The sequence below is a fragment of the Nilaparvata lugens genome, chromosome 3 (assembly GCF_014356525.2).
Source record: "Nilaparvata lugens isolate BPH chromosome 3, ASM1435652v1, whole genome shotgun sequence".
In the NCBI taxonomy this organism is placed as follows: Eukaryota; Metazoa; Arthropoda; class Insecta; order Hemiptera; family Delphacidae; genus Nilaparvata; species Nilaparvata lugens.
The window spans coordinates 96,912,606-96,925,463 of NC_052506.1; the positions used below are offsets into that span (position 1 = coordinate 96,912,606).

At 32.5% G+C, this 12,858-nt stretch overlaps 1 protein-coding gene across 1 annotated transcript in view; it reads left to right on the top strand.

Moving 5' to 3' along the window:
- LOC111050012 (aromatic-L-amino-acid decarboxylase) overlaps positions 1-11,861 on the top strand; it is a 30,180-nt gene extending 18,319 nt beyond the window's left edge. The window contains exons 4-13 of the mRNA XM_022336242.2: positions 284-404; positions 833-946; positions 3,352-3,471; positions 4,056-4,185; positions 5,453-5,601; positions 6,863-6,974; positions 7,908-8,025; positions 8,466-8,556; positions 9,129-9,329; positions 10,347-11,861. Of these exons, the coding sequence (XP_022191934.2) occupies positions 284-404; positions 833-946; positions 3,352-3,471; positions 4,056-4,185; positions 5,453-5,601; positions 6,863-6,974; positions 7,908-8,025; positions 8,466-8,556; positions 9,129-9,329; positions 10,347-10,544 (1,354 nt within the window). The 3' untranslated portion in view covers positions 10,545-11,861. The remainder of the gene's footprint in view (positions 1-283; positions 405-832; positions 947-3,351; positions 3,472-4,055; positions 4,186-5,452; positions 5,602-6,862; positions 6,975-7,907; positions 8,026-8,465; positions 8,557-9,128; positions 9,330-10,346) is intronic.
- The last annotated feature ends 997 nt before the right edge of the window (positions 11,862-12,858 follow it).

Genomic DNA, 12,858 nt, shown 5'->3' on the forward strand with positions numbered 1-12,858 from the left:
GTACTTCTGGAGGTTGCACAGCCTCCAATTGCGTTTACCCCAATTTATGACGATAAGTAAGTTAATTAAAATCCACATTGCCATAAAATACATGCTTCTTCACATGTGAGATACAATTTCAAGATCACGATAAAATTATTGTCTTTTCATGTTTTGTTTTTCGTATAGTATTATTGGTAGTTACCGTCAACTTTGTTATCTGTTACTATTCTACGATTCGACTGTATGGTATTATATATTTAAACACGGTTCAATATCAATGTCTTCCCATTTATCTTTTTAGGAGAGTTCTTCCCACAGTTGAACCCGGATATTTGAGGCCGTGCCTTCCAGAAACGGCTCCAGAAGATCCTGATAAGTGGCAAGATGTGATGGCTGACATTGAGCGGGTCATCATGCCTGGTGTGAGTGCTTCAGCTTATCTTTCTCTCCAAATATCAATACAACGTTTGCCATTCTCATGAAAAGTACCACTAAAATTATATATTATGTAAGCATCGAGCTTTTTCTGGACTTTATAATTATGTTACTTTCGCCAATATTGCTATGTTCTTCAATAAATTCTGAGATGATGCCATATGGGGTTTGGATCTATAAGTGCAATGTTTGTGCTTCGTGAATGATTCTTAATCATAAAAAATCAAAATAAGCACCCTTATATTAGCTAATCAGAGTGGTTCTAATAGCTGGTTGCGAGGCAATTAAGAAGAACTCGGCTGAGAATAACGCTCTCAGAAAAATGTATGTGCTCTTCAGCGAAAATTGTATTATACAAATTTAGAATACGATTATTATTCATCAATTTTGAAAAATATTGATTTTAATTTTCCAGGTGACTCATTGGCATTCGCCCAGATTCCATGCGTACTTTCCAACAGCCAATTCATACCCAGCAATTGTGGCTGACATGCTGAGTGATGCCATCGCTTGTATTGGATTTTCTTGGGTGAGTTTGCCTGCCTTCCAGTTGAAATTTTCCTACATTTCCAGTTTTTAATTTCCATTCCCCAATTCAATCTCCATTTCCTCCACTTTTAATTTTTTAAATGAGTCTATTATTTCCAAAAAGAGTCTTATCCCAAAAAATCAAAAAATGAGTTAGATATTGCATTGCCATCTGTATCAATTTCTGCGTCGATTGGGCAGAAGCAGAAATTCCAAAAAAAATCTTATCCCACACAAATTGATAGGAAAACTTTTGCAGTAGTTCCAAAGTAAAGCCTTATCCATCTATTGCCTGTTCCAAAACGAGTCTAATCCAGACCTTTTCAAAAGCATGTCTTATCCTTCAGTAATGATATGGCTTCCTTGACAAGCTACTCCAAAGAGAGTCTTATCCTCTGTATGAGCATTGGGGTCTGTTTTGAATCTTTATTTTCTTGAATATTTTAATAGTTAACCACAGAACTGCATTCTCATTTATACAAAGGTCTAGTGAAATGAGTTGGCAAACCTGCCAGCAATGTTTCAATCTTCATAACCTACGAATTTCGTATTATTGTTCTTACCAACAATACAAACTGCTTAGCTTGATTTGTCTTTGTTACTGAATCTTCAAGTTTTAAAACTAAAAAATAACTTTTTAAAATGTTTTGAGCTTTTCAACGTTTTACTAAAGATGGAAGAACAAGACCAGAACTTTGAAATAATCAAATCGGAATAATGTTCATCTGAATTAGTTTTCATGTAAGGACTAGTAGAAATACCTACACCTATAACATCATGTTGTGTATAACATCATGTTCTAGAACCCCTCCCTTATATTAGTTATACCCTGTTTGACTTCAAATTTTTGCTATTTTTCATGTCAATTTATAATGTTTTACTTCTAAGAATTGTAGAAATACCTACACCTATAACTTAATGTTCTGGAACCCCTCCCTTTTTTTAGTTGTACCCTGTTTGAACTTCGAATTTTAGCTATTTTTCATGTCAATTAAAATGTTTTACTACTATGACTTGTAGAAATAAATACCTACACCTATAATATTATGTGTATAACCTCATGTTCTAGATCCCCTCCCTTTTTCGAGGAGCACTTCAAATTTCTGCTATCTTTCATGTTAATTATAATGTTTTATTATTAAGACTAGTAGAAATACCTATACCTATGTAATATTATGTGTATTACTTAATGTTCTGGAATGTCTCCCTTTTTTGGCTTGTACCCTGTTTGCAACACAAATTTTTAACATGTCCCATGTTAAGTTTAATGTTCTATTATTAAATTCTAACTTTTTTGTATCAGAGTATTCTAGTTTTTTCCAAACAGATCCTTATCCACTATCACCTGTTCCAAACAGATTCTGATCCACAACCTGTTCCAAAAAAGGTCTTATCCAAACTTCAATATTCAATAATATTTTTCTTGCTCAAGGTAGTCTAGAGCTTTTTATTGATTCGTAATCTATGATGCAAACCCTTGTTTCATTAAAAAAATCATCTTGGAATTCCAATCCCAAGTACTCAGAAGAGTTTTTTGTGATTCCTGAAAAATTTGGTAAAACGGAGAAGACTTTTTTTGGAAATAATGGACTCAAATACAAGAGCTTCATTTTTCGTAATTTTTTCGTAACTTCATTATTGAATTACAAATCATTACCGCAAAACCGATAGACTAGAAATATATACTCTTATTGCTTTATATAATATCCAAGTTGATAGAAGGATGTACATATATATTTTTGGAGTAGGCCTGATACTAAAGGTACAGAAGATGTTCCAATAAGTAGAAAATTTATAGAAACAATATTTATGAAGGAGAGTATTCTTTGAATTCGGTAAGATGTGAAGGAAATTGAAACTGTTTTGTATAAACTAAATACTAAACTATTGAGTTATTGAAAGTTGTGAATATTGATGAGGTTACTCATGAGGAATACTCATTCTTGAACATTGATGTGAAAACCAATAACTTATTGGATTATCACTTATTACTTTCCTTGCCCTATTACTATAGGTAAGGAAAGTATTGCTTTCCGAAAAAAATTAAGGTACTCCAATTTTCTATTTAGCATAATTAACATATTGAATTATTATTTATTTATCTACTAAGTTATAGATATATATAAAACCAGAAGCGAGTCCACGGAGTGTTCTTGAAAAACCGTCCATTAGAAAAAAGACTATTGTGAGTCCATTATTGGTTATCCTATTGGGAAAAATTGAGTACCCTTACAATAGTATCTAAAGAAATACTGAGAATTTAACGTTTGAAAACTTTAATATTTGAAAATGAGGTTATCAATTGTTTGTAATTTGATAATTATCAATTTGACGTTTGATTGAATTCCTATTAGTTCAATGTTGATTTCTTTTATGTATATTTTAACGTAAGAAGTATGTTTGCAGATTGCCAGTCCTGCTTGCACCGAATTGGAGGTAGTGATGCTTGATTGGCTGGGAAAGATGCTCGGTCTGCCCAATGAATTCCTCGCCTGTTCAGGAGGAAAGGCGGGAGGCGTTATACAGGTAGGTACCGTATTGTAGCCTATACAATATGCACTTATTATTTCCGTACAAGTTTCATTCAAGATTCAGTAAATTGTCAACTTAAGAACTTGCAGTAGGAATTACTAACAAGCGTTTGGTTCATTCTTAGGATATATCATAAAAATATCTGCTTCAAAATTTAAAATGAGACCCAACTATTTTTTTGCAAACTCAAAATGAGACTTCAACTGGAATCGGATAATGTAATAGACCATCTATGTGAAATATATCTCTAAAGCCTAATTCCCTATATACAGTGCGTTAATGGCTAGTTTGTTATTAACTGTGGAGTGAATGTCATAGGCTAATATAATTTAAAACATTAGTTGAAATAGGATTGTTGCCTTTTGAATGTTAGTAACTCGTATATCATTAAACCTTTCTTCGACTCTGTTAGTTTTTATTGTCTGGATTTTTTACATTTTTGCAGATTGAGCAAATTCGAATTCAAAATGAAAAACTTGACTCATTATTAGGATACAAAATGAGACTTTTAAATTATCAAATTATGATGTGTGAATTGTCACTTTCTTTTTTTTTAAATGTGTTGCATGCTCTTGCAGGGAACGGCGAGTGAAGCGACTCTTGTGGCTCTTCTTGGCGCCAAGGCTAGAGCTGTGCGGAAGGCAAAGGAACAGCATCCCGATTGGACAGATGCTGTCATCAACTCCAAGCTTATCGCTTACGCTTCAGGTAAATTGATAGCCTATAAAATATAGCCAACTATACTTTCATGTGGATAGTTTCTTATGAAACTTGTTGCTTGATTCATTATGCATGATTTTGGACCGCCTTGACGAGCCGAGAAGAATGAAGTGTAGTACGATAAGATCTGAGCATTGTGTGAAAACTCTTGAGTTTTGTATATGAAATTTTGATCCTTGAAGTGTCCTCATGCGCGTCTCTCTTCTAGGAAATACTGAAATAAAGTGCATCTAACGGGTGATTCTCATAGAAAATAATCTCATGAACTTACGTTGAGCGAAATATCAATGTGACGACAATTTAGTTGGTGATGATGGTTGAAGCTAAAAATTAGGTGTTTTTCACAATGCAAGGAGCATTGTTGTCAGGTGTACCTGGAAATCTATATGAGATAGAGCGATCTACCTGATCTCAGATTGTAGAGCACAAAAATACGCCCAGAGTGATTTTGAATTATACTTCTAAATGGTAACAATCGGAAGATATTGTTGATCAAAAACTAAAATTCATCAAAATTGATTTTTTTCTTCAAATTACACTCATTTTTGAGAAATCACAACTCAGTACTCATTAGAGATAGAGAGCTCCAAATAATCTTATTTTATTCAGAAGTTTTTACTCTAAAAAAAGGCGAGAGAAAATTTTTCTGTCCGATTACTGGATTTGGCGGAGATAGCTGAAAACTGGAAAATGTACCGATAATACGAGGTTTTTTAGGCCAACCTGTATCTATCACAAGGAAATTTTACATGAAGAAATTGTTGCTGGACTCCTCTCATGTATCAAAGTAATATATTTAAAAAATCAGAGCTACAATATAAAAATATTGCAAGCACACCTTTTTTATGTCTTTATTAACTGGACTATAAATAATGGAAAACATGCATTATGCAATATGATAATGCATCCATACAATATTTTTGATGATACATCTATACAATATTTTTTATTATTTATACATTTTATTTTTTTATTTATTATATATGTAATTATTATTCTGTTTCTGTCACAATTTGAACTAATCAATTGAGGTGAGCTATATGATATGTGGTTAATCCATATGACTTCAAAATGAGTACCCTTGAATGCGGAGCATTAAGTACTCATAGTACTCTATACTCAAGTACTCAATTAACCTTTACAAATAAATCTGAGTGAGGATCAAGAATAATGTGAATATCATAATCAAATGCAATCAAGCTCATGTAATCAATTATTTTGGTAATAATTCATTTTTTGAAATTCTTATTTTCAGAACAAGCACATTCGTCAGTGGAGAGAGCAGGTCTGCTTGGTGGTGTGACATTCCGCAACCTCAAAGTTGATTCGCATTACAGGCTTCATGGTGACACAGTTGATGAAGCTATTGAAAAAGACTTGAAGGAAGGACTCATCCCATTTTATGTGAGCTTATTGCAGTATTATATTAAATACATTTTAATCTTTGAAAATGTTAATGGCACAAGAATTTGATACATAGAAGTATCAGCGTGTAAACTGAAGAAAGCTAGACAAATTTTTCTCAGCTAATTCATTTAAACCTACAATTTTTAATAGATGTGGAAATTAATAAGAGGAAATTCTAGGAATCAACAATTCTCACCAGTTTCAGTTAATGGAACAGTGAGAATTTAACAGGGTCTAAGCTCCGAAAAAATATCGTAATTTGATGGACCAGAAAAAAGTATTCAAAATTCAACATTGTTTTTGTAATGAAACCTAACAAATTATCAGATCAAGAGATGATTAGCTCCATGAATAAACAGTTCAGAGGATTGGAGTGACTTTGAAACAGTTCGAAGGAAAGGCGACTTTCAAATTTTATATGTCGGGGACGTTTCTAAACCAACTTTCACTTTATTAAAATTAAATGAAAGTATTAATTAATTCAAACCCGCTCACGGTCAACTTGGGGAATAATTCATAGTGGGCGATAAAACCAAGACTTTTATTTTTAGACTGAAATTATCTATCCATCTACGCAACGAGTTGATTTCCAATACTAGGAATATTCATTGTCAAGTCAACAAACTTGATCTAACTTAAGTGCCACCTGCAGCAAAGAGAATGAATAAAATACGTAATTTTCCGTCCAATCACCTAGCTAATACATGAATGATCTAATCAAGATGAACGATAAAAATAATTTATGATAGTCATACAAATCCCACAGTAAAATATCAACGAGAGATGCTGTTCTGTGAACAGTAGACCTCGCGCAGTTATAAACCACAGCCTCCTCTTATACTGTCCATCAGAGTAAATACTGTCTGTATGCGTGTCGGTGAGATATCAGTGTGAGAACGGCTAATGGCTGTTGGGGTTGATGTATCAAAAATTCTAACATCAAAAGCTAATCTCCTTCAAGACATACTGGCAACAGTTCAGCCCGAGCGTTTCGCTGTAAATGCGGAACATAAATATAAACATAAAAACATATAAACATAAAAAGAAATGCAAAACCGTCGACTTGAATCTTAGACCTCACTTTGCTCGGTCAATTATTACAAAATATTATCATTTATAGCAAATAAAAACTAATATAGTGATAGAATAATAGGTTCAATAGAAAATTGAATAGAAAGAGCATAATTCTGTACTCAAGATCACAACATTTCAAATATTCAGTTTTGTTCTTCAATTCCTGATTATTTTATTGTTCCAGGTCGTGGCAACGCTTGGTACAACGTCAGTCTGCTCGTTCGACTTGATCACCGAGATTGGACCCGTTTGCAGAAAACATGACTTGTGGTTGCACATCGATGCTGCATATGCAGGTCAATAAAAACATACTATTTTCAACTTTTATTTATTCATTCAAAGCTGGAAAATGATCTCGAATAAAGTTGTCAAATATTATTGTATGAATGAAATGAGTGTCTTTTGTTGCATAGTATCTTTTTTTTCAATTTTATGACCACATAGGATCACTGTAGTCTCTGGTTAGTCCTCTTTCTTTGCTTATTCGCTTCAATTCTCTTCCTTTCTTCCCAGTACCTTTTCATTCTGTCAGATCTTTCTTTTCTCAATTCATCTGAACAAACCTGTTGCCTTCTCCTTATTGTTTTTATAGATAAGATCCTCTTTCTGTCCGTGATGGTTTCCCTATAGATTTTTGTGCGATTTTTGACATCGTCAATAGTTAAATTTAGTTCCGATATGTCTTTTTTTATTTCCACAAGCCAAGGAATTGTGGCTCTGTCTGTTTTCGCACTCATGATTTTTTCAATAAGTCTTCTTAACAATCGATTCGCTGGGGTTCTGAGAATATGTCCAAAGAAAGAAATTCTCTTTTTGCGCATTGCGTCAGTTATTGGTTCAATTTCTCTATAAATCTGTTCTCTTGGAAGGAGTCTGAACTGGTTGTCAACTACATGTTTTTTGTTTATGCAGGTTCTAAGAATCCGTCTTTCAACTCTTCTTATAGTTTCTTTAATTCCATTTCCATCAATATTGAAAAGTGTTTCACTGCAATACATTGCTTGTGATCTTAGAACTGCCTTGTAGTGTTTCAGTTTTGTATGAATGGAAAGACTTTTTCTCTTATAAGTGTCCCTAGTTACATGCTGTCCCTTGGAAAGCTTTGAAATTCTGGCCTTCCATGAGGCCTTCTCACTAAGATTATATGTGATCGTCTCTCCTAGATATCTAAAACTGTCCACAATATCATAGTTGCATAGTATCTACAATACGATTTTTATGTTTTTTAGGTTCGGCATTCATCTGTCCTGAGTACAGGTATCTAATGGAAGGAGTCGAGCTGGCTGATTCTTTCAACTTCAATCCTCACAAGTGGATGCTAGTCACATTTGATTGTTCAGCTATGTGGTATGTTGTATTAAATCTATTTATCAGATTAATTATTGACTTCTCTTCCGAGTAACGATTTTTCAACTTGTCTTTCCTAAAACTCATAAGGGCACTTCCCGTTATCATTGACAGAATCGTAGCTTTGCCTCGATTCTACCTCAAACTTCAAGGAATATTTATTATGATATTGTATGTGACACTTACAAAATTCAATAGCTCATCACTATAACATTGAAATAATATGTTTGATTCAGTTTACAAGGGAAGCATAATAATGAATAAATATGAATTTATTAGATGTTACGTTATTACTCATAAACTACCTATGTATCTTATGAAAAACTAAAAACAGATACGGTATGTTATTGAATTGATAATTTTTCTTGTAACTTGTAACTTTTCTTGTAACGTAATGTAATTATAGTTATAAAATAATATACTTTGTGTTTTGCTTTCAGGTTGAAAGACCCGACAGATGTAATTGATGCATTCAATGTTGATCCACTCTATTTGAAGCATGAGCAGCAAGGATCAGCGCCTGATTATAGGGTGTGTATCATAATCATGCCAAAAATACACAATAAATTGCATAAAAAGTAAATTTACAGATTTCACTGCAAGTCTAAGGATGTACAAATTTTCAAGGACTTATTTTTATTTTGTAGTTGTTTGTGTAGAACAATTTTGAAATACTTTACTATTAATTTTGAATTTTATAGCAGTGTGAACTTTTGTCAATTTGCGTTTGATAGATCTGATAATAGGCAAAATTCAGATGGCGATTCAGATAGGCAATTTCATTATAACAAAATATTTTTAAATTTTATTGGTAAATTGATTAGTTAAAAATGTTTTTCTTCATTCTCATTCCAAATTATTTTTGAAAAAATAAATAAAAATGAAAGCGAGCTGATGAATCAGTACCTAACCGATTTATCACTAATATAGATCCATTCAAATCACGTCAATATGAATCAGAAAAATATCTGGTTTTCTAAACGAAAAATGTATGATAAATTTAGATGATGATATTATTTCTAATAATCAGCACAATTGCAAGCCATTATCTAGTCAAGTACAAGACTTCTACATAAATATTCAATAGCATTTTGTTTCCACAGCATTGGCAAATCCCTCTTGGAAGAAGGTTCCGTTCCCTCAAATTATGGTTTGTGATGAGACTTTATGGTGTCAAGAACCTGCAAGCTCACATAAGGAAGCAGATTGGATTTGCTCATCAATTTGAAGCCTATGTCAATGAAGACGAACGTTTTGAGCTTGTTGGAGACGTTCTTATGGGATTAGTATGCTTCAGATTGAAGGTTTGTTTTCATTCTGCATTCATTTCTTATTTGAAGAATAACGTCAATATATGGCATTGTACGATTTCAATAAGAATTCAACAGTTTTAACAAAAAAATCACAGTAGGCACATCCTACATGGAAACTTTCTTCAACCTTTCATGTGTGATTGAAAGGAGATAGGTACAGACCACTACATCCGGCAAAAGATTTTACCTAGTTGAGTTTTCATCAGTAGTTATGCCTACTCGATGGCAATATATTTTTACTATCACATACATTATGTAAAGGAAAGCAGGACTCGAATTCCCTTTTAAGCTGAGTTTTTTTTACTTAGGTTACTATAGATAGCATTATGTCTTTACAAGTTCAAATTTCAAGAATCATAATGATTCTAATGCACTGCATCTTCATGGATTGTTCATATTTACACTAAAAATCCACTCTGATGTTCAATATGACATTTCATTTTATGACAAAAGGTCGGATTATCACCCCAAAATCACATAAGCAAGCGATTTTTAATTCTCACTTAGACTAATCTTTTTTCTTGTTTGAATGTGTTCATAGCTGTCTAATATGATGGTGAGCAATAAAATGTATAGGCTTCAATAATTTCCATATAATTTGGAAATGTCTGCGACCTTCAGGCCTATGTAAATAGCATATAGTCTAATATACAGTACATGGTTTCATATCGATGGGTTCGTGCACAAATGTGGTATGTGACATTTTTTTCAATCATGGGTTTATGTGCTCAATGGCTCTACAAAAACATGGTTTTCAGAGTCCACACTTGTGGTACAGTGAGCTCTAGTATTGATTCCCAGCATTCACAGTGATGTTATGTGAAATATAATTAGCAATCGTTTTGCACACTTGTGTTAATGTAACGTACAACATAATTATGGACTCTTTTATCACTCTTCAGCCATCATGGGCAGATATGGTTATTGCACTTACTTCATGTGCAATTTCAAGCAAAATCATTAATAATATATCATAAATCAGGGTTCTTGAATTCTCTCTTTTTTCAGGGGTCGAACGAATTGAATGAAAAATTGCTGAAAAGGATCAATGGAAATGGAAAAATCCACCTTGTACCGTCGAAGATCGATGGCCTGTATTTCCTGAGACTGGCGATCTGCTCTCGTTACACAGAATCAACAGACATTGAATTCTCATGGACGGAAATCAAAAGTCTAGCAAACGATGTTCTCGTAGAAGAGAAATGAACAAAAGTACATTTAAGTACCGTACTGTCGTACATTTAGTTAGGCTACTAGGAAGCCTATATGCTTACTATATCTCTTTAATTATGTTTAAGCAATCATCTTAGCGAATTTGCTGAAAGCTTTCTATATATTAATAAAATGAGTTTGCTTATAAAAACTCATGTGAGAACGAATTATCTTCTATCTACTGTATTTTTAATTATTTAACGCACTTGGAAAGTTCTAAGTTATAAAAGAAAATGCAGGCTGTCTATTGCATAGTTGATTTTCCAATTGTTACCTATTAATAGCGCTTTGTTGAAGAAGTGTGTATAGTATGTATAAAATGTATATTTGAATACCGTATGCAATGTTATTATACGATAGCCTAAAACATTTATATTGCTTATTTTTTGCTTACATTATTATGTATCACTCAATTTACTTATAATATCGATAACATTATCAACTTCATGACTCCATAGAAAGAGATGAGAGAAAAATATATGAAATAATCAATTAGTCACTGCTTCTAACCAGTTTCAATTGTTTAAAAACTTTTATATAATTGCCATGAATAATAAATATCTATAAAGAATTTATTGAATCAATATTTTCATTACTTGAAATTTATTGGGACCAGTTATTGAGTAGAAATACTGACAATTCTCTGACTTCTTAAACTTAAATAATACTTATAGTCGTCTACTCCCGTTCGATAGCTGATATTATTATCGATAGGCCATGCTTCTTATTTATATTATTTACCTTGATGAAGACTCAATAACTACCTTGGATAATTCTGTACCGACCACATTTTTATTAAAATTTATGTAGCTGGCAGAGAAAGCAGCTATATGTCCCCTTTTGGGATTTGAATGTGATTGAAATCATTCTTCCCTTACGTAATATTTAAAATATCAATAAAATATCTTGAGGAAAATGTTATTTTCTTTTCTCATATTACAAGCTTCAAATTAGTTATTAATAGTTGTAATAAAATCACATTCTTCAGTTATTATCGTAGCTCGAAAAATTATATGAGTAGTCTTCTTATGCTAGAACATAATTCTATTTGTGTTCATAATAAATTATGATGAATCTCTATTTATTTAATCTATTTAAATATTACACCTAAAATCACCTAGTCTAAGTGTGTTGTTATAAAATTTGTTTTATAATATTACCAATAAAAATATAATGAATTATGTGATTATATGAGAATATGCTTGTAAAAAGTATTAAAAAAATGGTGAAAATATCTTAAACTCTAAAACTTTTTCATTTTATTGTTTGTAAAGTCTAGTTGATCATGACAATAAAGAAATTGACAATAAACTTTCCAGGTGTTTTTTTTTTTCGTGAATCGGGGTCTAAATAATTATGTATTAACGCATTATTTCTGATCAATAACTCAATTGTATTAATTTGACATTTATCTATCCAGTAGATATAACAGTGAAATTGATGAGGCTATGGCTGAAGGAAATATTGTAAGATTTATAAAGGTAAGAAGGATAGAATGGATGGGCATGTGGTGAGAATGAATATGGAATGGACTGCTGGATGGAAGAATGATGGGGACGAGAAAGAGAGAAAGGCCAAGAATGAGATGGATGAATGAGTGGTGCTGGGCGTATCGAACAACTGGCGGCAAAAATACCAGAGAATAGGCGATTGGAGGCGTGTTGTTGAGGAGGCTAAGGTCCACCAAGGAATGTAGAGCCAATTAAAGTGATTAAAGTTGATATTCATCTATTCGCATTGATCCAACCAAAGAGTAGAGTATACGGCCCTCACAACACTCAACTCCAATAATACCGTACGGTAATATAAATACTATAGAAAATCTGAAACATCAACGTTAACTCAAGTCCTTCAGTGAGGCCCTTGTTATAATGGCAATGGAGAGAGATAGGAGAAAAGCGTTTCCGATTCTCTGCTTTCAATATATACCTTCTACAGAATATATCCGATATAACTTATCTGATGTAATATCAACACTGTTCATTCTTGTTTGGAACAATCAATAATTTATATTTTATTACTACAAAAATATTTTTTTAATGATTGATACATTTTCATAATTATTGAGACCTAAACCTAATATTTCGTAAATTAATTATATGTTTGAACGAGCGTTAGCGAGTTCTTACTTTTGACTTGGGCCTATTCAAGGCCAAAGTCGTTGTGCGTCTGTTTATATGTTCTACAATTACTTTAGAGAGAATCAGTTTCAAATTTTGAATATGTATCCTTCGAATCTTTTTACAGGTCAAGTTTATTATGTACAACAAGGACTTACCTATTCGTCCTTTTTCAGGATATATGCTCA